Source organism: Populus trichocarpa, chromosome 13 (genome assembly GCF_000002775.5).
Source record: "Populus trichocarpa isolate Nisqually-1 chromosome 13, P.trichocarpa_v4.1, whole genome shotgun sequence".
NCBI lineage: Eukaryota > Viridiplantae > Streptophyta > Magnoliopsida > Malpighiales > Salicaceae > Populus > Populus trichocarpa.
In genome coordinates this window covers 2445599-2468514 of record NC_037297.2, presented here as the reverse complement: position 1 = coordinate 2468514, position 22916 = coordinate 2445599, and the positions used below count along the sequence as shown (strand labels likewise).

At 31.8% G+C, this 22916-nt stretch overlaps 1 protein-coding gene and 1 non-coding gene across 8 annotated transcripts in view; both read right to left on the bottom strand.

Moving 5' to 3' along the window:
* Window positions 1-22916, bottom strand: part of LOC18104063 (probable leucine-rich repeat receptor-like protein kinase At1g35710) — a 119614-nt gene that overhangs the window by 62292 nt on the left and 34406 nt on the right. The window contains exons 1-3 of one of the 7 annotated variants that reach the window (XM_052446442.1): window positions 20500-22567; window positions 8178-8630; window positions 7610-7996 (exon numbers count right to left, since the gene is read on the bottom strand). In XM_052446442.1, the coding sequence (XP_052302402.1) occupies window positions 7610-7996; window positions 8178-8630; window positions 20500-22510 (2851 nt within the window). In that variant the 5' untranslated portion in view covers window positions 22511-22567. Of the gene's footprint in view, window positions 1-7609; window positions 7997-8177; window positions 8631-19494; window positions 19882-20046; window positions 22568-22916 lie in introns of those variants that run through there. The other 6 variants (XM_052446441.1, XM_052446444.1, XM_052446443.1 and 3 more) reach the window with 6 other exon arrangements.
* Window positions 15800-16937, bottom strand: LOC18104064 (uncharacterized). The gene is made up of 2 exons (XR_008057102.1): window positions 16877-16937; window positions 15800-16762 (listed from the first exon to the last, which is right to left on the bottom strand). It is a non-coding gene; the product is annotated as an uncharacterized LOC18104064 (transcript).

The window sequence follows — 22916 nt, the reverse complement described above, 5'->3', positions numbered from 1 at the left end:
ACCCAGTTAAAAAAAATTCAGTTTTTATTTTTATTTTTATTTTTATTGTGTTCTATTCAAAAAATTAGAAGGAGATCGCTTGATGACGTAACAAAAAATTCAGTTTTTGTTGTTGTGCACTTAAGAAACCATGAAAAATATAGTCCTTGTCGGATATATTTCATACGTGATGGAATTGTGGATAGTTTAATGGAACAATAAAAAATATTTTATATAAAGTATTGTTTATTTCATGATGTAATAGGAGTAATTAATTCTACAATATTTAAATTTAAAACCATTAATATTAATATATATTTTTTAAAATTATTTTATAACCTCAATTTCAAAAGCATTTTTAACCAAACACATTAAACTACTTTTTCTTCAACCTCAATTTCAACCACAGTTTTAACCAAACATCTATTTTTTCAAACCAACCTCAACTAAAAATACTTTTTATAAAACAACTTTTTTCAAACCACAACCACAACAGCTACCGCAATACCAAACATACTCTTAAAGTGGGTGATGCGCCACGTTTGTTTTTGTATTTTAAAAATATTTTTTAAAAAATTTAAATTTTTTTATTTTTATTTTGCTTTAAATTAATATTTTTTGATGTTTTTAAATCATTTCGATGTGTTAATATCAAAAATAATTTTTAAAAAATAAAAAAACATTATTTTAATGTATTTTCGAGTGAAAAACATTTTAAAAAGCAACCCCAACCACGCTCAAATTACCTTCCTGGCTTTGCTGGGTGAATCAGCCTAATAATTTATTAATTTATAATTTAACTTCAGTTAAATCTCAAAATTAAATTAGATATAAGTTAATCACTACAATCCAATTGACTTTAAAGGTAAATTGGAGAATTGATCTACACGAGCAAGACTAAATTTGATTTTTAAATTTTTAAATATTGTGAACGTTATCATGTTGGTGAAGAATTTTGTGCAAAGTTTAAGAACATTTTGATTAATTGAATCCAGCTACTAAAGGTTGATTTGTATTATTTAGTTAGCTACAATCTTATTCTTTATTTCTCTCACACCCACCCTTTCACTCACACGATTAAAGTATTGGTTCGAAATTTTTTTTTTTAATTTTAGGAGGTAACTTGACCAGTCAGATTTTGAGTTTGCTATTTAATAATCACGAGTTTGAGTTTCCTCAAAATCATTAGAGGCTTACATGATCATTAACTTCAAGAATCTTGAGATTAGTTGAGATGCACGCAAACTAATCTAGACATTCACGTTAAAAAAAAAAAAGATATTGATCCGCCCGCTACCTAGGCTTCAATTATTTAGCGCCATTGCGGTTCTCGTGATTTTAATTAATTAATTATTATAACCCTCTCTCCTAACACCATTCATGTTAACATATAACCCTTCATGAATATAAAGTTGATATTTAGATTAATTGTATTTTTAGAATTGTGATAGTTATTATTTTTTAAAATAATATTTTATTTTATTTTAAAAAGATTTATTTATAATATTAAAATGATATAAAAAATCATTTAAAATTAAAAAATTAAGAATTCTCAAGAACACTTTTTAATTGAAAATACCATACACTCATCTCGCCTTCATCAATTAAGTTTTTTTTTTTTTTTTAGGAGCTGATAAAAGCTGTGCCAAACCCAATTTATTGATTAGGTTTGTATACACTGTTATATAAAAGTCAGGCTCGCATAATTAAGTAATATGCATCAATGTTCACAAAATTATGTTCACAAAACTTTTTTAAATTGATAACTATTTATTTATCTAATTATGTTCACAAATTTTTTTTATTTAAGAGCTCATATGGTAGCTTCCTATTAACCCAGTATAAAATGCGTGCTTGGTGGATAAATTTAATAATTTAGTTTAAATTAAATTTTAAATTATAAATTATAAATTATAAATTATAAATTAAAATTTAGTTTGAATTAAATTTTAAATTTATCGATGCAATCAAGTAGATTTTGTGGTTAAATTAGAGAATTGATCAAGACTAAATTTGATTTTTAAATCTTTTTTAAACAATATTGTTTTTATTTTTTAAAAGAAATCTTAAAACAATATTATTTTAATTGACCGGTCAATCATATATTCTTATGGTTTTTTTAATTTATGACCTTATTTGGCTTTAAAAATCGGAAGTTAGAGTCCAGCCTGCGAGGTGATTTCCAAGAAGGAATGAAAATTGGAAAGGTTGCTCATGTCTACAGGCCGTGAAGTGTGGGGTGGGAGAAGGACCTTAATTAACCGTCAAGGTAAAAATCATTTAGGAGTTGTTTTCAGCTATACGTACGTACGTAGTTTCATGGAAGTATCTTTTAAAAGTATATTTATTTTTGTATTTTAAAAAATTGAATTGTTTTTTTTTAAAATGAATTATTTTAATATTTTCAGATCATTTTGATTTTGATGTGTTGATATTAAAAATATTTTGAATTACTTTAAAATAAAAAATATTTATAAAACAATTGATATAACATTTCCAAACATCCTTTAAAAAAACATCATTGCGTGAACCACAAAAAAAAATAGTGTAGGATTTATTATCTCTTCTATTTGTATTTATTCTTTTTTTATTTAAATAGATCTAAAAAATAATTAATAGCATGTTAATTACATAAACAGAAAGCAAATGACATCACCTGTTAATAAGAACAGCTAATTTTGAAGAAAAGCAAGATACAGATCAGAAAAACCAAAAGCAAAGAAGAAAAAAGATACAAAAAAGAAAAAGCAAAGAAGAAAAAAAAATTACAATTAAAAACAGAAAGCAGATAAAAAAATATACAAAGCTAACAGATACAGATTAAAAAATAATATATGAGAACTGAAGGAGCTGATGCGCCATATTTAAAACCTTGTCGTGTTAATTGTTTCTCGTTACATCCACAGCATCATGCCTTTAAAGCTTCACCAGCCAATAACCTGTTAATCGTGCTCACTGGGTTTGGACTTCATGAACATGGAAATTCAACTGTTGGTGAACTCCCTTGGCCCCAGATTGTGCCATGGAAGTCATGTTCTCTGAGTTAAAAAATGTCGGAAATTTGTTGCCTTTTTACTTTACTTGTAAGCTTGCAACTTAGAATGCCTTTTTCCTAAAGGTGACAGTACTTCTTCAAGCAATATCATTACATATGTTGAACATGTGAAACTTTTATATAAAATAACAAAAATGAATTATAGCAAATGTTGAGATGCTATCCGGGAAAATGATAATCTTAATTATATCAATTAAATTAAAGCACATCATGAACATCTATTCATAATAAATCAAATACTTAAAGATTAAATTAAAAAAAAATCCAAAAAAAAAAATAGAATTCCCAACATCCAAGAAGGATGAAGAAAAAAAACAAAGAATTAAATATATCTTTAATTGTTAATTTTTGGTTTTGCCCACATGTATATTAGATTATGTATTTTGTTACAATTGTTTTTTTAAAAAAATAATAAATTTTGATTAACAATGTGAATATCTAATGAAATAAAATTCATATGCCATTTTTTATTTTGATGAAAATGCCCTTTGAATTATCAAAGGAGAAAAAAGCCAAATGATTTCTCTGAGACTCGAATCTGCGCCAAATTAAATACTGATTGCCAAAAATTTATATTTAACCAAAAGGATAAAAAAAAAAAAAAAAAAACAACAACACAGCACATTGCCTCCTATTACCTAGAATCTGGACAACAATGTGGTGGCAGAAAAATTAAGAAAGAAGATTTTTGGCTTTTAAAACTTGTTTTCAATTATTTTTATACAAAATAACATATAAAACATTATAGAGACCTACATAAAAATATATACTATTTTAATATATTTTCTTAAAAAAATTATTATAAAAAACAATAACTACCATCAAATTCTATATATCCATTTGAATACATGTTTGTCTGCGTTTCTGGCATATTTTTTGAAACGCATATTTCTTTTATATTTGTTTGGGTTTAAACTGCAGTTTAGTGTATAAAAAAGCGGGCCTCATGGGCCTGCTCGCCCCTGCAAAATTATATTACTTTAATTACAGGAAACAAAATAACTAAGCCGCAGAACCCTACCCACAAGGAAATGAACAGAACCCATGAAAATGATAAAGTAGTTGATGTGAGGAATTTACAAATGATTCAATTAAGGGTTACTTGGCGCAAGCCATGTAATAAATAATACATGGTGGCAAATAGTTACTAGCAAAATGACATTTTTGCGTAAGAAGAAGCCATGCCGAGGAGAAGCAGAGAGGTATCATATTTGTTTCTTGTTCTATTCATTTTCATTTTGTAACGATCTCATCCCAAATAATATATATACACAATAGGGTTTGGAGTCTAATTTAATAATATCTATAAATCATTTATTATCCATTAAATAAAGTAATTATTTAAAAAAACTCACTTAGATTAATGTTCATCAAATTTATATTAAATTATCATATATTAGAGTAAGTGTTTCGAAATGTGATAATTTTTTCTTTTCAAAACATTTTAAAAATGTATTTTTTTTAAAAAAATAAATATTAAATTGATGTATTTTTAATGTTTTTCAATAATTTCAATATATTAATATTAAAAATTTTTAAAAATATATTTTAATATATTCTTATCTAAGAACTATTCACCACACTATTAAATTCAATACCAAACAGACACAAATTCTGAAATCTTTGTCTCGACAAAGTCTTTCTGCGTGCAAGCAAACGATCTGTGTAGAAAAATCTGTCACATGGAGCAAGGCCAGTTCATGCCGCACACAACCCAATGCTTTATGGCAGAGCGCGGCCTGTGAAAATGGCTCATTATGACAGAAAAATCTGTCACTTTTTTTTTTTTTTTTGTGTCGACTAATTGATTCATTTATTTACCAAAAACTTAAAAAACATTATATTCTTCCTTTTAAAATATCTTGATTCAATTATTTCTGTATCTTTTTATTTTAGTAATTTTTCTTTTCTTTAAAGAATCTTATATAAATTCATCAATTATATTGAAGAAATAAATAGATAGATTGGATGTTGGAGGAGATTAATTTCTTATTCTTGAAAAAACATATTTCAAAGCAATACTTTGCAGTTGAAACTGTATTTTATATTTTTTTAAAAAATTATTTAAAAATAATATTATTATATTTTAAAAAATTTTAAAACATTTATCTCAAAAATAATTTTTCAAATTACTTGCATTACTTGGAATTCAATCTTCGTTACCCTTGCTTTTTGATCAGGCGTACTTAGTTGTATTCACGCAATTGGCTTACAAAACGATCTCTATAAACTAACGATCTCTGAAATCTGTCATAAAGTTCATGGTTTGCCTCAAGTGTTTCAGTGCTTACTTCTAAGGAAATTTTGTTAGAAGAATGTACCCTCTTGATTTTGTAAAGATATCAAAGGAAATAGTCTTGCCACATGTCAAGAGATCAGAGAATCAAATGGTTAAAATATTATTAGTTTTGTTATACAATTAAAAAAGTCTGTTAGCCAAAGAATTCTTATGGTCGGGAACTGTCAAAATGAGAAAAATTTGCAAAGTACAATGGAGTGTGGTTGTTAGAGATAAGGATAGGGGTGGCCTTGGGATTGGGTCATTGATAGCCAAGAATAAAGCAATGCTCTTCAAGTGGATTTGGAGGCTATCTCTTCCTGGTAATGAGCTATGGAAGAAGATGGTAATCACCAAATTCAAGCCGGTATTTGAAAATGGTTTTCCTATTTTTAATAGAAGATTGTCTTGTATCTGGAGAGACATCTCATCCCTCATGACTTCAACAGACTGTCTCCTCAGCTTTAGCCAATAATTGCAGATTTGTAGTGGGAAATGGCTATCTCACTCGGTTTTGGTCTGATGCTTGGATTAACAGCTCTCCATTGAAAGTCATTTACCCACGACTCTATATTCTTTCCACTAAACCAAATGCCACAATTGCTGATATGGGAAATTGGGAGCAAGGGGAATGGAAGTGGGAGTTAGCTTGGAGGAGACAATTGTTTCTCTTTGAAACTGAGCAGGTTGTCTACCTTCTCTCATCTCTAGAAAGCTTTCGGCTAAAGGCAACAACAACAGATAAGAAAGTTTTGGTCCTTTTCAACAGATGGGGGTTATACAGTTAAAACTTGTTCTTTACTTATTGACAGAATTGTGAATCCAGGGCTTAGAACTTTTAAGGCTTCGATATGGCAAAAAGGGGTCCCTCCTAAGGTTCAATCTTTTCTTTGGCTAGCTGTTCAGAATAGATTATGCACTAAGGATTTCTTACTTTGTCGCAATATAATCCGATTTGATCAAGCCTTTTGTATCTTTTGTGAAAATGAGATTGAAACTTCAAATCATCTTCTCCTTCATTGTATACCAGTGTGGAAATTATGGATGAAATTCTTGGATTGGTGGGGTATTAGTGGTTGCCTTCCCTGCTGTGTGGATGATCTTTTACATCAGTGGCCCAACCTAGTATTTGGAAAATTCCAGCGTAAGGCTTGGTCTATGCTCTCTTGTTGTGTTAGCTGGAGTATATGGCTTATGAGGAACAAAGTAATCTTCAATGATGGAGCTGCGACCTTCGAAGACAGTTTCTCCTTAATTCTTTATCGCCTCTCAAATTGGCTCAAGTCTGTCGATAAGTTCTTCATGGCTACTGGCACTACTTTAACTATGGGACCTGAAGGTATTATAGATTGGTCAAACACCAAAACAAGGCTTTAAGCATGATGTATCAGTTTCTCCAATCTTGATGTTCTTTTCTTCTTTCTTTTTTTTTTTTTTTTTTTTTTCGATTATGTATTTGTTGACTCTCTTTTTCTTTTCTTTTGTATTTGTTTTTTGTTTTTGTGACTTTTTTTGGCTATCTTCTGGTTAGCCCTTTCAATATATCGAATTATTCTAAAAAAAAAGTCTGTTAGCCTTGATCAATGAAAATAAAAGAGAGGTTAGAAAACATAAACAAGCTTCTAACTATAGCTTATAAAGGTATGTAACAGTGTGAGAAATGAATTTTTAAGAAGAATACAATTGATCCTTCTCTCTCCATTCATCAAAAATTCTCTCTGCTTCTCTTTACTTTTCTGTTTACTTCTGTGTAATTCTGCTATCTTTAGAGGTTTCACTCCCTTAAGCCAAATCGCTTGTTCACTCTTTTTTTTTTAGGCAAATGCATTTTGACAGTTTGCTATTGTAGTTCTGTAATCCAGGCTGCACGGAGGATTCTTCAAGAGTTCACAGTGAAGAACTCTGTGTAGTTGATAGTTTAAGTTTTTGTAGCATGATCAGTGTGGATTCATAGTTTAAGTGCAGATGCATAGGATGTGCAGAAATTCTTGGTATATCTCCTTCTAAAAGCCTCTCATGCTAGTTTATTCATTTCAGCTCAATATTGAATTGAAGATTTCCTTTATTACAAGGGATGAAACAGAATCTTGAAACCCAGGAGTGCTCATTATAGCAGAGAGCCTTTATTCACTTTGATTGATAATAATACTGTACTAAAACATATTAATCGTTGAAGAAACAAAATACAAAGCAGAGAAATAATTTATTACAAACAAAGCTACGAAAATTGAAAGTAACATAAGTAGAAACAATCACATACTATATAATTATAGAAAATCTTTTGGAAAATTCTCAGCCTGTCACAGTTGTTTGAGGCATCAGATCTTCCAATGTTATTGCGGAGAATGACTTTGACAGCGGAGGCCATCGAGATATGAGCTCCGAAGCTACTTGTCGCATGGTTGGCCTAGATTGGGGATTGGCAAGCAAGCATGCAAATGCTATTTTGATAATGGAGACCACACCTTCTGCAACTCGATTTTCAGGAAGTGGGATACGCTGGTCTATCACATCCTTCAACAATGCATGCTGGTTGATTTGTGAGCACGACGAGGACGAAAATGCTGATGCAGAAAGAGATGAGATGAGATCACCCGGATGCATTCCCATTATTACTTCCATTGTGACCACTCCAAAGCTGTAGACATCGCACTTCTCGTTCACTCTCATTGTGTAAGCTAGCTCTGCAAAAATTCTGGTCATTTTTTCATAGTACTGGCTGTATCATACTGCTAATATGACAATAGATTATACATAACCTTTAGAGCATCCAAAAGTAGCCCTCCATTTTCATAGTACTGGTAGTATTGTTCTGCTTTTATATATATATATATATATATATTGAGAATGAAATCAAGTATGTACCTGGAGCTGTGTATCCGAAGGTGCCAGCAAATGAAGTCCAGTTGGTTGAGTCAGGCATCAAGAGCCGAGCTGTCCCAAAATCCGAAACATGAGCCTCGTATTCCAAATCTAAAAGAACATTGCTGCTGGAAATGTCTCGATGAATGATTGGAGGCGAGCAATCATGGTGCAAATAGGATAATGCATTGGCCACTCCTTTAACAACATTAAGCCTTCTATTCCAATCCAAGTCCATCGCCTGTTCTTCGCTAGATAAATTCATCTTCAAACTTCCCCTTTCTATGAACTCGTAAACTAAAAAAGAGTGCTCTACTAATGAACAAAATCCATATAACTTCACAATATTCCGATGTCGAATATCTATTAACATGCGAATCTCATTTCTAAAAGTTTTCAAATCCATAAGCTCGCCCTCTCTTGATGGGTGAAGTTTCTTCACGGCAACCACCTGACCTGTTGGCAACATGGCTTGATAAACAATTCCGTATCCCCCTTTCCCTATACAGTTATTGGAGTTGAAATTATTAGTGGCCTGGATGATAGTTTCATGTAGCATCTCTTCCTCATAGCCCCATACTGCTAAACTGAGTGGACTTTGTTGCTCTCTTAAAAAGGAGATTCTTTCTCTACTTGTTCGGCGGAGAAAGTATAAACATTCAACCATGGTAAGTAGTAGAAGTAGACTGCCCAGGAGAGGAAAAAGAATCAAAATGACAATTTTGCTGCTCCTTCTCCTGCTTTTAAGAAGTGTACAAGGCTTTAGACCACTGGCATTTCCACATAGACCACTATTATTCATAAAAGCTTCCAATGGAGCTTCATTAAAGCCTTTGATTTTGGGAATAGGGCCCTCTAATTCATTGTAGGAGATGTCAACAGCTGTCAAGCTCACCAAATCTACAAAAGCAGTTGGAATCAAACCGGAAAGTTTGTTGTGAGAGAAGTTCATCGTTTCTAACTGTTTCAATTGCCCAATTTCTGATGGTATCTCTCCTGCCAGTACATTCCCACTGAGATCTAGATCTTCAAGAAAATGCAGGAAGCCTATCTCAGATGGGATGCTCCCTATGAACTTATTATGACTCAAGTTCAACTGTAATAAATTCGAGCACTCTCCCAATTGTTTTGTGATTGATCCACCAAGATTATTAGAAGCTAAATTAAGGGCACGAAGTTGAGATAGCATTTGGATTTCAAAGGGAACGACACCAGAAAGATGGTTGTTATGAAGAGTAAGGTTGTACAACGCCTTCAACTGCCCCAATTCTTTTGGAATTGTCCCCTTCAGGAGATTTGACGAGAGATCAATCATTTGTAGCTCGGGAGCCTTTCCAAACTCTGATGGTATCTCACCGGAGATGTTATTGTTTGACAATTTTAGGCTCGCCAAGTTGTGAAAACCTCCCCATTTCCACGTAAGCGCACCATACAAATTATTGTGACTTAGGTCCATGTAGTTCAAGTTGGGGTAGAGGCCAAAATCTTCAGAAATATTCCCCGTCAATTGGTTCCCCTCAAGCCTAACTCTAAATAGACTAGTACAATTTCGCAAGCTTTTAGGGATTGGGCCAGAAAAATGATTGCGGACAGCTGTAAAATTTACAAGCAACCCACCAAGGCACAAGTCTCGTGGTAAATGGCCAGTGAAATTGTTTAAAGACAAGCGCAAAGTCATCAAATGTGTGAGGTTATTCATCTCGGGGGGTAGAGAACCACTGAGATTATTAAAGGACAAGCCCAAAAAAACAAGGGATTCAAGTTGTCCTATTTCTCGAGGAACAGATCCAGATAAATTATTCTCTGCGATATTGAGAATGGATAAGTTTCTCAAATTTCCAATAGAAGAAGGGATCAAATCGGTGAGATTATTTTTATCAAGGTAGAGAACGTTAAGACTTGTTAACAATCCTATCTCAAGCGGAATAGTTCCGTAGAGTGAATTGTTCCTGAGATTGAGGGTGAGAAGATTGGGGAAGGATGAGAAGTTGAAACTATGAAGCGTACCTCTCAGATCAAAATGTTGAAGGCTGAAATGCGCGACACTTCCAGAATTGTCACAAGTGATTCCAAGCCACTTGCAAGGGCTGCTGCCAACCCAAGAAGACAGGACAGATTGGCTGTGGTTGTCATCAAGACTTGCTTTCCATTTTAGGAGAGCCTCCGCTTCTTCATTACCTTCAGCAACTGCATATGTGGCAGCACCAAATGAAGTTGCAGAGGAATTAGGAGGAAAGGCAAAGAAAGAAGGAAAGCACATTAGAAGGAGGAAAAAAAGGACTTGGAGAAACATTGAGACTGGTTTCTGTAGTAAGGACATCATGTCTAAGGGATATGGTTTGCTATGGAAGATGAAGATCCTAGGCTTCAATGATAGGTATTTATAGAAAAAAAGAAATGGAATATTTATTGGAATTTTTAATTGTGAAATTTCCTATTCATCTTTGTTCTTATTTTACAGAATTTGATACGTGTCAACAACAGTGACATCAGTTTTTATTGGGTGGAAGATTTGGTAAATCTTAGGAAAATTCATTTCCAAGTCCTATAATTTCTAAAGATGCTTAATTGTTGGCTCATTTGTTCAAAATCCGTAGCTCATTTCTAAACTAAAAAAAAAATTAACTAAGAAAAAAATATTTTGACCACCTTATACTGGATCAATTCTCCCTAAATTTCTTTTGAAATCGAGCTTGGTCTAAGCCATTAGTCATCTAGGTCACAGGTCAACTCGTTAGGTCGAGCAAGGTTTTAAAATAATGGCTTTCCAGATATGGTGCTTTTAGTTTAGTCACTAGTTAGGATCATGAGTTTGAAAAGTTAACACGGGGTTGACATCGTTTTCTTTCCTCGAAGTTATTCGTTTTGAAAAATAAACTTCATTACTTTCTTGGGTTTTAATTTCAATTAAGTTATCCCTATCTCGCGATCTAGGTAGGAGGTTTGTCTGGATGATCCAAGTTTTGATAATCTCTCTCGGTTTTGCTGGTGCTTTGTTTTTTAAGAATTGTTTTTCATTTTTTTTTCTAATTCCATCCTTCTACATTTTCATTCTAATCTTTATTTTTTCAATTCTTTTTTATGATGTCGAGTTGCAGATTTTTTGTTTTTAAAAATATATTGACAACACATGAGCATTGTTTTTTACGCTGCAAATTTTTTTTTTTCTGGTCTACGGCGAAGTGCAGGCCAACTATCTAGTATTTCTATTTTAGTACCTCACTTCAATTCTACTTATTTAACTTTCTCAATTTTTATTTTTTCTAATATGATACATACGTCCGTTATCTTGTTTTATACAACAAAAAAATTGACATATATATATATATATAATAAAAATAGGAAAAAATGTATTTAGCATCTAAATTCTTCTTAAAATTGCATTGTAATTTCTCTTATTTTTTCTCATAGTATAGCTTTTTTCTCACATCATTATTGTGGTTCAACTAAACCCTAACATAAAAAATAAATCCCAATATAATCACCAAATCATAATAAATTCTATAAAATTAAGAGTGAGATTGAGTGTTAACCTAAAATTTTTAAATGAGAGTTATTGGAGCGTGAGTGGTGATGGTGAGTGGAGAAAAAGAGGGCTAGAAGACAAGGAGACAAGGAAAAACTTGCAATGAAGAGAGAGAAGTTATTAAGGACAAAGTGAAAGAGAGAAATCCATAGCTCATTTTTCTCTCCTTTAATTGAATCGGTGAAGAAATAATGCTTAATTAATCGCGGGCGGGCTCTCTGAATTAATTGGAATTGCAAGGTATAGGAATCTTTCATTCTGAAATTTCTAAATAATCTTTGTTCTACCTTTCCAAATCATAGAACTCCCTATTGATTGGAAAGTACCATGAATATTGTGGGCCTCGGGTGGTCCAAATTTGACTTGTCCAAAGATTCTTGATGTAACCTTTTAACTGTATATGATTGTGTAACATATTAATAAATTTAGCGCAAGAAAGCAGCTCTCGAGTTGTATAGAACAATACAGATAGGTAAATGAAGGTAAAAATAAAAATTCACATGGAATATATAAGAACAATACAGATAGGTAAATGAAGGTTTAATTTATCCAAAAACTTATCTGACTCATCAACAAACATACCTAGTGAGTATGTCGGTATTTTTATGCCTTTCATATAGCTTATGGTTATTTTCATAGTTATTAAGCTTAAGCTCAAGTTAGGGGTCAAGAAATAAGTTGGAATTTCAATATTTTTATTTTAATTAATAAAATTAAAAATAAAATAATATAGGCACCTATAAATTTTAAGTCTAAAGAATGTTAAATTAAAAATAATATAAAATTATTATTATTATAATCTTACCTAATAATTTAGAATAATATAAATTATATCTTGGAATCTCATCCAATAGTTTAAGTTATTGGATTGAGATGATTTTTTGATATGGTATAGAACTTTAATGACCAAGTGGTCACGAGTTCAAATCTCATCATCCCTATTTATTTAATAAAAATCAAGCACAAAATAATATGAATCTGTGCAAGTCTCAAGTCCATATAATTTTTATTTGAAAAAATATATTAAAAAATAATATAAATTATATCTTAATTTAAATTATTAGATTAAGATGATATGTGAAGTTTTTGACGTTGTAATAATTATTTAAAAAATAAATCACTAGTGTTGCATCAGTCAAGAAATGTCACAACTTGTGTTAATTAATTTCTTGTTGTACGTCCATGCACAACATTATTCCATGAAAGCCTCACCGACCAATAACCTGTTTATCGTGCTCTTTGGGTTTAAACTTACGAATGGACTTGATGCACCATGAAGTTGGAAATTCAATAGCTAATAAACTCCCTTGGCCCCAGATTGTGCCATGGGGTTTCAGGAAGTTATGTTCTCTTTGTTTTTTATGTAGTCTAGTGGACGGACCGCGCAGCGCAGATAGCGCTTTTTATCATTGTTTGATTATTAGAAATTCGGTATCTATTATTTAATTCAGAGTTACTAATTATAATAAAAAATATTATTACTCCTAATATATTTTATCTAAAATAAATTATTTTATAATTTTGCTATGTTATAAAAGTTTTAATAATTTTATCTTTTCTTCGGATATCAAAAATATATTCTACATATAATTTCATAATCCTTTACATAATCACATTAAAACATTAATTTTTTTAATTTTGTTATTCTTTTAATTTTATCATTTAAAAACATATAAAAGAAAGTACACACACCCACAAACCACACTTTTTACTATGTTTACTCCATGTTTACAAATTTATTATATACATGGTAAAATTACAGCTAGTTTAATAAGATAATAAAAGTAAGATTTTAATTTTTTATTGCTGTAAATATGTTATATTAATAATTCAATGCACCAAAATGAAATTCAAAGCTATAAAAGAATACATGTCATTTTATTATGAAAAATTAATTTCAAAAGTTGTTTTAATCAAAAACTTTTGAATTACTTTTTATTCAACAATAATTCTTATTATATTTTAAATCAATCACCTATAACTAAAAATAAATATTATACTCTTGTTTATGTTGACTTGAATCTAACCTAGTCTTCAACTGGCTCAGTTTCCCGCGCATATCTGCGAACAGAACGTAGGCTTGCCTAGGAAAAAGAGGGAACTGATGCGTAAAGAAAGGGATGCAAATTTGTTAGGGAAACAATGGCCTGCAATAAATCGTAACGGACAGAACTGAGAGAGGATGGTGCATTTTAATCTCTAAACTGAAAAGACAAACATCTATATATATATATATATATATATATATATATATATATATATATATATATATATAATTAGAGTACAATTATATCAATAAAACATCCAAAAAAGAAATTAAATTGTTAAGTAAGTTCTCAAGATATGATTTATATTATTCTCTAACACACCTCCTTAAATAAAAGTCATTTGGGCTTGAAATTTGCATAGGCTCATATTACCTTATGCTTAATTTTTTATCAAATAAATAGGAATAATGAGATTTGAACCCGTGACCGCTTGATTATCAAGATTCTAATATCATATCAAAGAACCATCTCAAGCTAATAGCTTAAGCTGATAGATGAGATTCTAGAATATGATTTATATTATTTTCTAACAACAGGCTCACCCACTCACCTCCTAAAAACAAAATTTTTTTTTATCAGTTTCTTTCTCATCTTTCTTTCTTCTTACAGTTAAATTTTTAAGAGACCAAAATAACCTCTCTCTTCTTTTTTTCTCTCTATAATTATTACACAAGAGAGAGCAATAAAACACTCAAGCTTGATCTATTGGAGAACACAAATAAGATGCACCACTATTAATTTGATACCAATAATTTTTTAATCGATATTGTTGGATATGTTAACAAAATCATGAATATGAATAAATTATATTTATAATAGGATTGTAGCTAGTTTAACAAAATAATAAAAATAGAATGTTAATGTTGCAATGTTATAATATATTAATAATTCAACGCACAATAATATAATTAAAAACTACAAAAGTAATACATATTTATTTTAATCATTTTATTATCTACATCACTTTCTTTTGTAGTTTTTGTTTTAAATATTTTTGATATCAGCACATCAAAAAAAATTAAAAACATCAAAAACATATTAATTTGAAGTAAAATAAATTAAAAAAAGTTAATTTTTTAAAAAAACACTTTTTAAACACAAAAATAAAAGAGTCTTAATTATCGATAAATCTCGACTCAATGAATCAACCTGGTAAGTTATTAATTAATAATTTTAAAACCAAAACTCAACCCAATTCTCTAAATCTTTGCTGGACAATAAAGTCTAAATAATACCTTAATAGAACTTATTTTATCTAAAGAATCTTTTGATACCAATATTATTATTATTTTTTGTTGCTATAATCGATTGAAATCAAGAATTTTCTCTTTCTAAAATCATTTTTCTCCGAGTCTCTTTAAAAAATATAGAAAACAAATTAATGAATCAAAATAAACTTATATTATGAATATCAAATTGGACATTCCTTTTCTTCGTGTTTTTGAACGTACGTAGTACAATTCTTTCAATTCTCCAAGTCATTAATTAAAGCATATAAGAGCGTAATTAAAAAAAATAAGGATGAAAAAAACATCCTCAAGTCTTGGATGTTTGTGTATTCTCTCAGGTATTTCAGCTTTATTTTCTAGCTCAATCAAGTTAAGAGATGAAACCACTGATGGACTTTGTTTTTATCATGATCGATCCATTCAAGTCTTCTTTCTTTGTCTCAAAATAAGATAAGATAATACCTCTTATTTGAGTTGCTTAGATTGAGATTTGAAAATACATTGAGAAGCTTCTTAGATTAATTATTTTTTCCTGATTTTATCCCTCAACATTAAATTAGTTAGCAATTGGATTTTTTTAATTTTATTAAATTAAAATTATTTTTTTATATTATTAAATTAACTATTAAATTTAATTGACTCGGTTACCTAAGTTTGGAATTTCTTTTACTTCTTTGAAAATTCTAGTATCACTTTAACTTTGTTCTTTTTATATTTAAAAAAATATAACCTGACTTGTGGTGTTGTGTTGACCATCAATATAAGTTTACCCGAGGATATTTTTTTTTATGAAATCACAAAGATAGTCTGTCCAACTATTCATGGGAATTGAAAAATAGCGAATATATGTTGGTTATCTCTATGAAATCACAAAGATAGTCTGTCCAATTAGTTAATGTTATCTGTTAAGAGAAAAAACAAGAGTCATGAGTCATCAATAGCTAGCACCACGAAGGTGTGGTACCAGAGGAGCTCCGCCGAAGAGAAAGATGAAACCAAATTTGAAAAGACTTAATTTCCAGAATAGCAAGAGAGTTTCTGCTTGCCTTCAATGGTCGACTTCTTTCCAGCACAGCTGAAAAAGATTCTTAGTTGTCTCTTTGAAGGGCAGAAAGCATTTTCAGCATTCAAATTACTGCTCTTGTAGCAAATGACATTTTCAAAATCTTCAAGAGAGAATGGCTACAAGTGCATCAGCTTTCTAAAGGAGGAGCAAAAATATTCAGCGGAGAAGCTGCACGCATTTCTTTCGGTTCCACTGACACACACCAGGATCCATCTCCAGTCTTTTGGGGTTAGAGGACGGTAGATAATAACATGAAAATCCTGAGTTAAAGAATTGTATAGATCAAGTAATATCAAAAGAAGAGAGCGTCTATCAGAAATTCAACTAGTAAATTGGTTGTAGTACTAGCTGATGAATATATATGTCCTCACTTCCAAATTCGGAAATTCACATCAATAAAACAGACTAGAAGGACTAATTAAAGCGGTGCAGTCATGTTCATCATAATTAGGAATTAATTTGATTTGCAGCTCAGAAAGTGATAACAGTAAAGGCATACAGCTTACAATATGGTGGTTTCCAGGTGCTCAAATGTGCCAGTTTAATCTATGGTATTCCAATTTGTATAAAAATTTTATCTTCTCTATTTAAGGAGACAAACTAAAAAAGTCACTCTGGTTTTGCCAAGCGTAGAGCTCACTGGAGTCCAGGAGGAGATAGTTGCCCCAGTCAAACTAATGGAAATAATGAACCGATGGGGCGTCGAATTAGTTTATTTTCTGTAGGAAAAGGACACAAAATTCAGGCTGACAAAATACAGAGAACACGTGAACAAGATTTCGATACATTATTCTAGTTATCAGGTAATATTTTATTTAATGCAAGCATCTTACCTCATCACATGAATAACTTTCGCCAGCTCCTTTCTTTAACTTGTAACACAACGAATATGAAGAGAATAATTAAGAGACTTAACCTATTGGTTAATTAATTTTTTCTATATATATATATATATATATATATATGTGTGTGTGTGTGTGTGTGTGTGTGTGTGTAGGGTAATAAACTATAGTAATGGTAGAAATTGCAATATAAAAATATACCTATAAAAAGCATATCCTAGGTGTTGCAGTATATGTTATAATTTTTTATTTTTCTGAATGTTATGCTTCAAAGGAAAGAGGAATAATGGTACTGGCAAATTAATTAAAAACGTGAATTTTGATATCATTTCTGTTTTTGTTTTAAAAATATTAAAATACCAACATTGGCTGTCATCAAAGATTTTCAAAAGCAAACAAAGTGGCTTTAAGGAAATTTGATTCCAACCGTTTTGATTTGAATGTTCAAATGATAAACCTCGAAAACTGCGTTACAACTTGGATTCTGCTTGTTTTTGTGGTGAGTAGTTATGTTTTTAAAAAATTTATAGTTTTTTTTTATCTTAAATTAATTTTCATTTTTAATTATTTTGATATATTAATATAAAAATAATTTTTAAAAATAAAAATTATATACTATTTTAATATATTTTTTAAAATAATTATTTTAAAAAACAATAACTACTATTAAATTCTATATATCCATTTGAATACATGTTTGTCTGCGTTTCTGGCTTATTTTTTGAAACGCATATTTATTTTATATTTGTTTGGGCTTAAACTGCAATTTAGTGTATAAAAAAAGCGGGCCTCATGGGCCTGCTCGCCCCTGCAAAATTATATCACTTTAATTACAGGAAACAAAATAACTAAGCCGAAGAACCCTACCCGCAAGGAAATGAACAGAACCCATGAAAATGATTGTGTAGTTGATGGGAGGAATTTACAAATGATTCAACTAAGGGTTACTTGGCGCAAGCCATGTAATAAATAATATATGGTGAGTTTTTTGGCAAATATTTACTAGCAAAATGACATTTTTGCGTAAGAAGAAGCCATGCCGAGGAGAAGCAGAGAGGTATCAAATTTGTTTCTTGTTCTATTCATTTTCATTTTGTAACGATCTCATCCCAAATAATATATATATATATATATATATATATGGATTTTGAGTCTAATTTAATAATATCTATAAATCATTTATTATCCATTAAATAAAATAATTATTATAAAAAACTCACTTAGCTTAATGTTCATCAAATTTATATTAAATTATCATATATATTAAGTGAGTGTTTGGAAATGTGATAATTTTTTTTTAAAAAAATATTTTAAAAATGTATTTAAAAAAAATTAAATTGATGTATTTTTAATGTTTTTCAATGATTTTGATATATTAATATTAAAAATTATAAAAAAATAAAAAAATATTTTAATATATTCTTATCTAAGAACTATTCACCGCACTATTAAATTTAATACCAAACAGACACAAATTCTGAAATCTTTGTCTCGACAAAGTCTTTCTACGTGCAAGCAAACGATCTGTGTAGAAAAATCTGTCACATGAAGCAAGGCCAGTTCATGCCGCACACAACCCAATGCTTTATGGCATAGTTTGGGAATTTGGTGCGGTGATTGAGAACTGGCTGGATAAAGCTGTATAGAATGTCAAGTTCTTCGATCAATTGCCCAAACTCAACATACTACTTTGAAATCTGCATAAAGTTCATGGTTTGCCTCAAGTGTTTCAGTGCTTACTTCTAAGGAAATTTTGTTAGAAGAATATACCCCCTTGGTTTTGTAAAGATATCAAAGGACCTAGTCTTGCCACATGTCAAGAGATCAGAGAATCAAATGGTTAAAATATTGTTAGTTTTGTTAGACAATTAAAAAAGTCTGTTAGCCTTCATCGATGAAAATAAAAGAGAGGTTAGAAAACATAAACAAGCTTCTAACTATAGCTTATAAAGGTATGTAACAGTGTGAGAAATGAATTTTTCAGAAGAATACAATTGATCCTTCTCTCTCCATTCATCAGAAATTCTCTCTGCCGAATTGATACTTCTCTGTTCACTTCTGTGTAATTCTGCTATCTTTAGAGTTTTCACTCCCTTAAGCCGAATCGCTTGTTCACTCTCTTTTTTTTAGGCAAATGCATTTTGACAGTTTGCTATTGTAGCCCTGTAATCCAGGCTGCACGGAGGATTCTTCAAGAGTTCACTGTGAAGAACTCTGTGTAGTTGATAGTTTAAGTTTTTGTAGTATGATCAGTGTGGATTCATAGTTTAAGTGCAGATGCATAGGATGTGCAGCAATTCTTGGTATATCTCCTTCTAAAAGCCTCTCATGCTAGTTTATTCATTTCAGCTCAATATTGAATTGAAGATTTCCTTTATTACAAGGGATGAAACAGAATCTTGAAACCCAGGTGTCCTCATTATAGCAGAGAGCCTTTATTCACTTTCATTGATAATAATACTGTACTAAAACATATTAATCGTTGAAGAAACAAAATACAAAGCAGAGAAATAATTTATTACAAACAAAGCTACGAAAATTGAAAGTAACATAAGTAGAAACAATCAAATACTATATAATTACAGAAAATCTTTTGGAAAATTCTCAGCCTGTCACAGTTGTTTGAGGCATCAGATCTTCCAATGTTATTGCGGAGAATGACTTTGACAGCGGAGGCCATCGAGCTATGAGCTTCGAAGCTACTTGTCGCATGGTTGGCCTAGATTGGGGATTGGCAAGCAAGCATGCAAATGCTATTTTGATAATGGAGACCACACCTTCTGCAACTCGATTTTCAGGAAGTGGGATACGTTGGTCTATCACATCCTTCAACAATGCATGCTGGTTCATTTGTGAGCACGACGAGGAGGAAAATGCTGATGCAGAAAGAGATGAGATGAGATCACCCGGATGCATTCCCATTATTACTTCCATTGTGACCACTCCAAAGCTGTAGACATCGCACTTCTCGTTCACTCTCATTGTGTAAGCTAGCTCTGCAAAAATTCTGGTCATTTTTTCATAGTACTGGCTGTACCGTACTGCTAATATGACAATTTATTATACATAACCTTTAGAGCATCCAAAAGTAGCCCTCCATTTTCATAGTACTGGTAGTATTGTTCTGCTTATATATATTAAGAATGAAATCAAGTATGTACCTGGAGCTGTGTATCCGAAGGTGCCAGCAAATGAGGTCCAGTTGGTTGAGTCAGGCATCAAGAGCCGAGCTGTCCCAAAATCCGAAACATGAGCCTCGTATTCCAAATCTAAAAGAACATTGCTGCTGGAAATGTCTCGATGAATGATTGGAGGCGAGCAATCATGGTGCAAATAGGATAATCCGTTGGCCACTCCTTTAACAACATTAAGCCTTCTATTCCAATCCAAGTCCATTGCCTGTTCTTCGCTAGATAAATTCATCTTCAAACTTCCCCTTTCTATGAACTCGTAAACTAAAAAAGAGTGCTCTATTATTGAACAAAATCCATATAACTTCACAATATTCCGATGTCGAATATCTATTAACATGCGAATCTCATTTCTAAAAGTTCTCAAATTCATAAGCTCGCCCTCTCTTGATGGGTGAAGTTTCTTCACGGCAACCACCTGACCAGTTGGCAACATGGCTCGATAAACAATTCCATATCCCCCTCTCCCAATGCAGTTATTGAAGTTGAAATTATTAGTGGCCTGGATGATAGTTTCATGTAGGATCTCTTCCTCATGGCCCCATACTACAAAACTGTGTGGACTTTGTCGCTCTCCTAAACAGGAAATTCTTTCTCTACTTGTTCGGTGGTGAAAGTATAAACACCCAACCATGATAAGTAGTAGAAGTAGACTGCCCAGGAGAGGAAAAAGAATCAAAATGACAATTTTGTTGCTCTTTCTCCTGCTTGTAAGAAGTGTACAAGGCTTTAGACCACTGGCATTTCCACAGAGACCACTATTATTCATAAAAGCTTCAAATGGAGCTTCAATGAAGCCTTTGATTTTGGGGATAGGGCCCTCTAGTTCATTGTAGGAAATGTCTACAGCTGTCAAGCTCACCAAATCTACAAAATCATTTGGAATCAAACCTGAAAGTTTGTTGTGAGACAGGTTCATCGTTTCTAACTGTTTCAATTGCCCAATTTGTGATGGTATCTCTCCTGCCAGAAGATTCCCACTGAGATCTAGATTTCCAAGAAAATGCAGGAAGCCTATCTCAGATGGGATGCTCCCTATGAACTTATTATGACTCAAGTTCAATTGCAATAAATTTGAGCACTCTCCCACTTGTTTTGGGATTGATCCACCAAGATTATTAGAAGCTAAATTAAGGGATTGAAGTTGAGATAGCATTTGGATTTCAACGGGAAGGACACCAAAAAGATGGTTGTTATGAAGAGCAAGGTTGAACAACGCCTTCAACTGCCCCAATTCTTTTGGAATTGTCCCCTTTAGGAGATTTGACGAGAGATCAATCATTTGTAGCCCAGTACCCTTTCCAAGCTCTGATGGTATCTCACCGGTGATATTATTGTTTGACAATTTTAGGCTCGCCAAGTTGTGAAAACCTCCCCATTTCCACGTAAGCTCACCATACAAATCATTGTGACTGAGGTCCACATAGTTCAAGTTTGGGTAGAGGCCAAAATCTTCAGAAATATTCCCTGTCAATTGGTTCCAGTCAAGCCTAAATCTAAAAAGACCTGTACAATTTCGCAAGCTTCTAGGGATTGGACCAGAAAAATGATTGTAGCCGGCTGAAAAATTTACTAGTAACCCACCAAGGCACAAGTCTCGTGGTAAATGGCCAGTGAAATTGTTTGAAAACAATTGCAAAACCGTCAAATGTGTGAGATTATTCACCTCCGGGGGCAGAGAACCATTAAGATTATTAAAGGACAAGCTCAAACCAACAAGGGATTCGAGTTGTCCTATTTCCCGAGGAACAGATGCAGACAAATTATTTGTGCTCAGATCAAGTCGAGTGAGCATAGTCATGTTCCCAATAGAAGAAGGAATAGAACCAGAGAGTTTGTTCCACCATAGATAGAGAATGGATAGGCGTTTCAAAGTTCCAATAGAAGCTGGGATCAAACCAGTGAGATTATTTTTATCAAGGTACAAAAAGTTAAGACTTGTCAACAATCCTATCTCAAGTGGAATATTTCCTGTGAAATGATTATCACTCAAGTCTAAATTGGTGATTTTGGTCAGGTTACTAATGTGGGATGGAATAGTTCCATAGAGTGAATTTTTCCAGAGATTGAGAGTGAGAAGATTGGGGAAGGATGAGAAGTTGAAACCATGAAGTGTACCTCTCAGACCGAAATTTGGAAGGCTGAAATCCGCGACACTTCCAGAATTGTCACAAGTGATTCCAAGCCACTTGCAAGGGCTGCTACCAACCCAAGAAGACAGGACAGATTGGCTGTGCTTGTCGTCAAGACTTGCTTTCCATTTTAGGAGAGCCTCCGCTTCTTTATTACCTTCAGCAGCAACATATTTGGCAGCACCAAATGAAGTTGCAGAGGATTTAGGAGGAAAGGCAAAGAAAGAAGGAATGCAAATTAGAAGGAGAAAAAAAAGGACTTGGAGAAACATTGAGAATGGTTTCTGTAGCAAGGACATCATGTCTAAGGGATATGGTTTCCTATGGCAGATGAAGATCCTAGGCTCCAATGATAGGTATTCATAGAATAAAAAGAAATGGAATATTTATTGGAATTTTTAATTGTGAAATTTCCTATTCATCTTTGTTCTTATATTACAGAATTTGATATACGTCAACAACTGTGACATCAGTTTCTATTGGGTGGAAGATTTGGTAAATACTCGGAAAATTCATTTCCAAGTTTTATAATTTCTAACTATGCATAATTGCAGGCTCATTCGTTCAAAACCTTCAGTTGTTCATACTAGTAATTTTGTAGGATATTGTCAAAATTCATGCTGATTTTTAATTATTTAAATTTGTCTGTTAAGTTTACTTATTTTATTTGTTCATTCTAACTATCGATTTTTTCATCCATGATTTTGT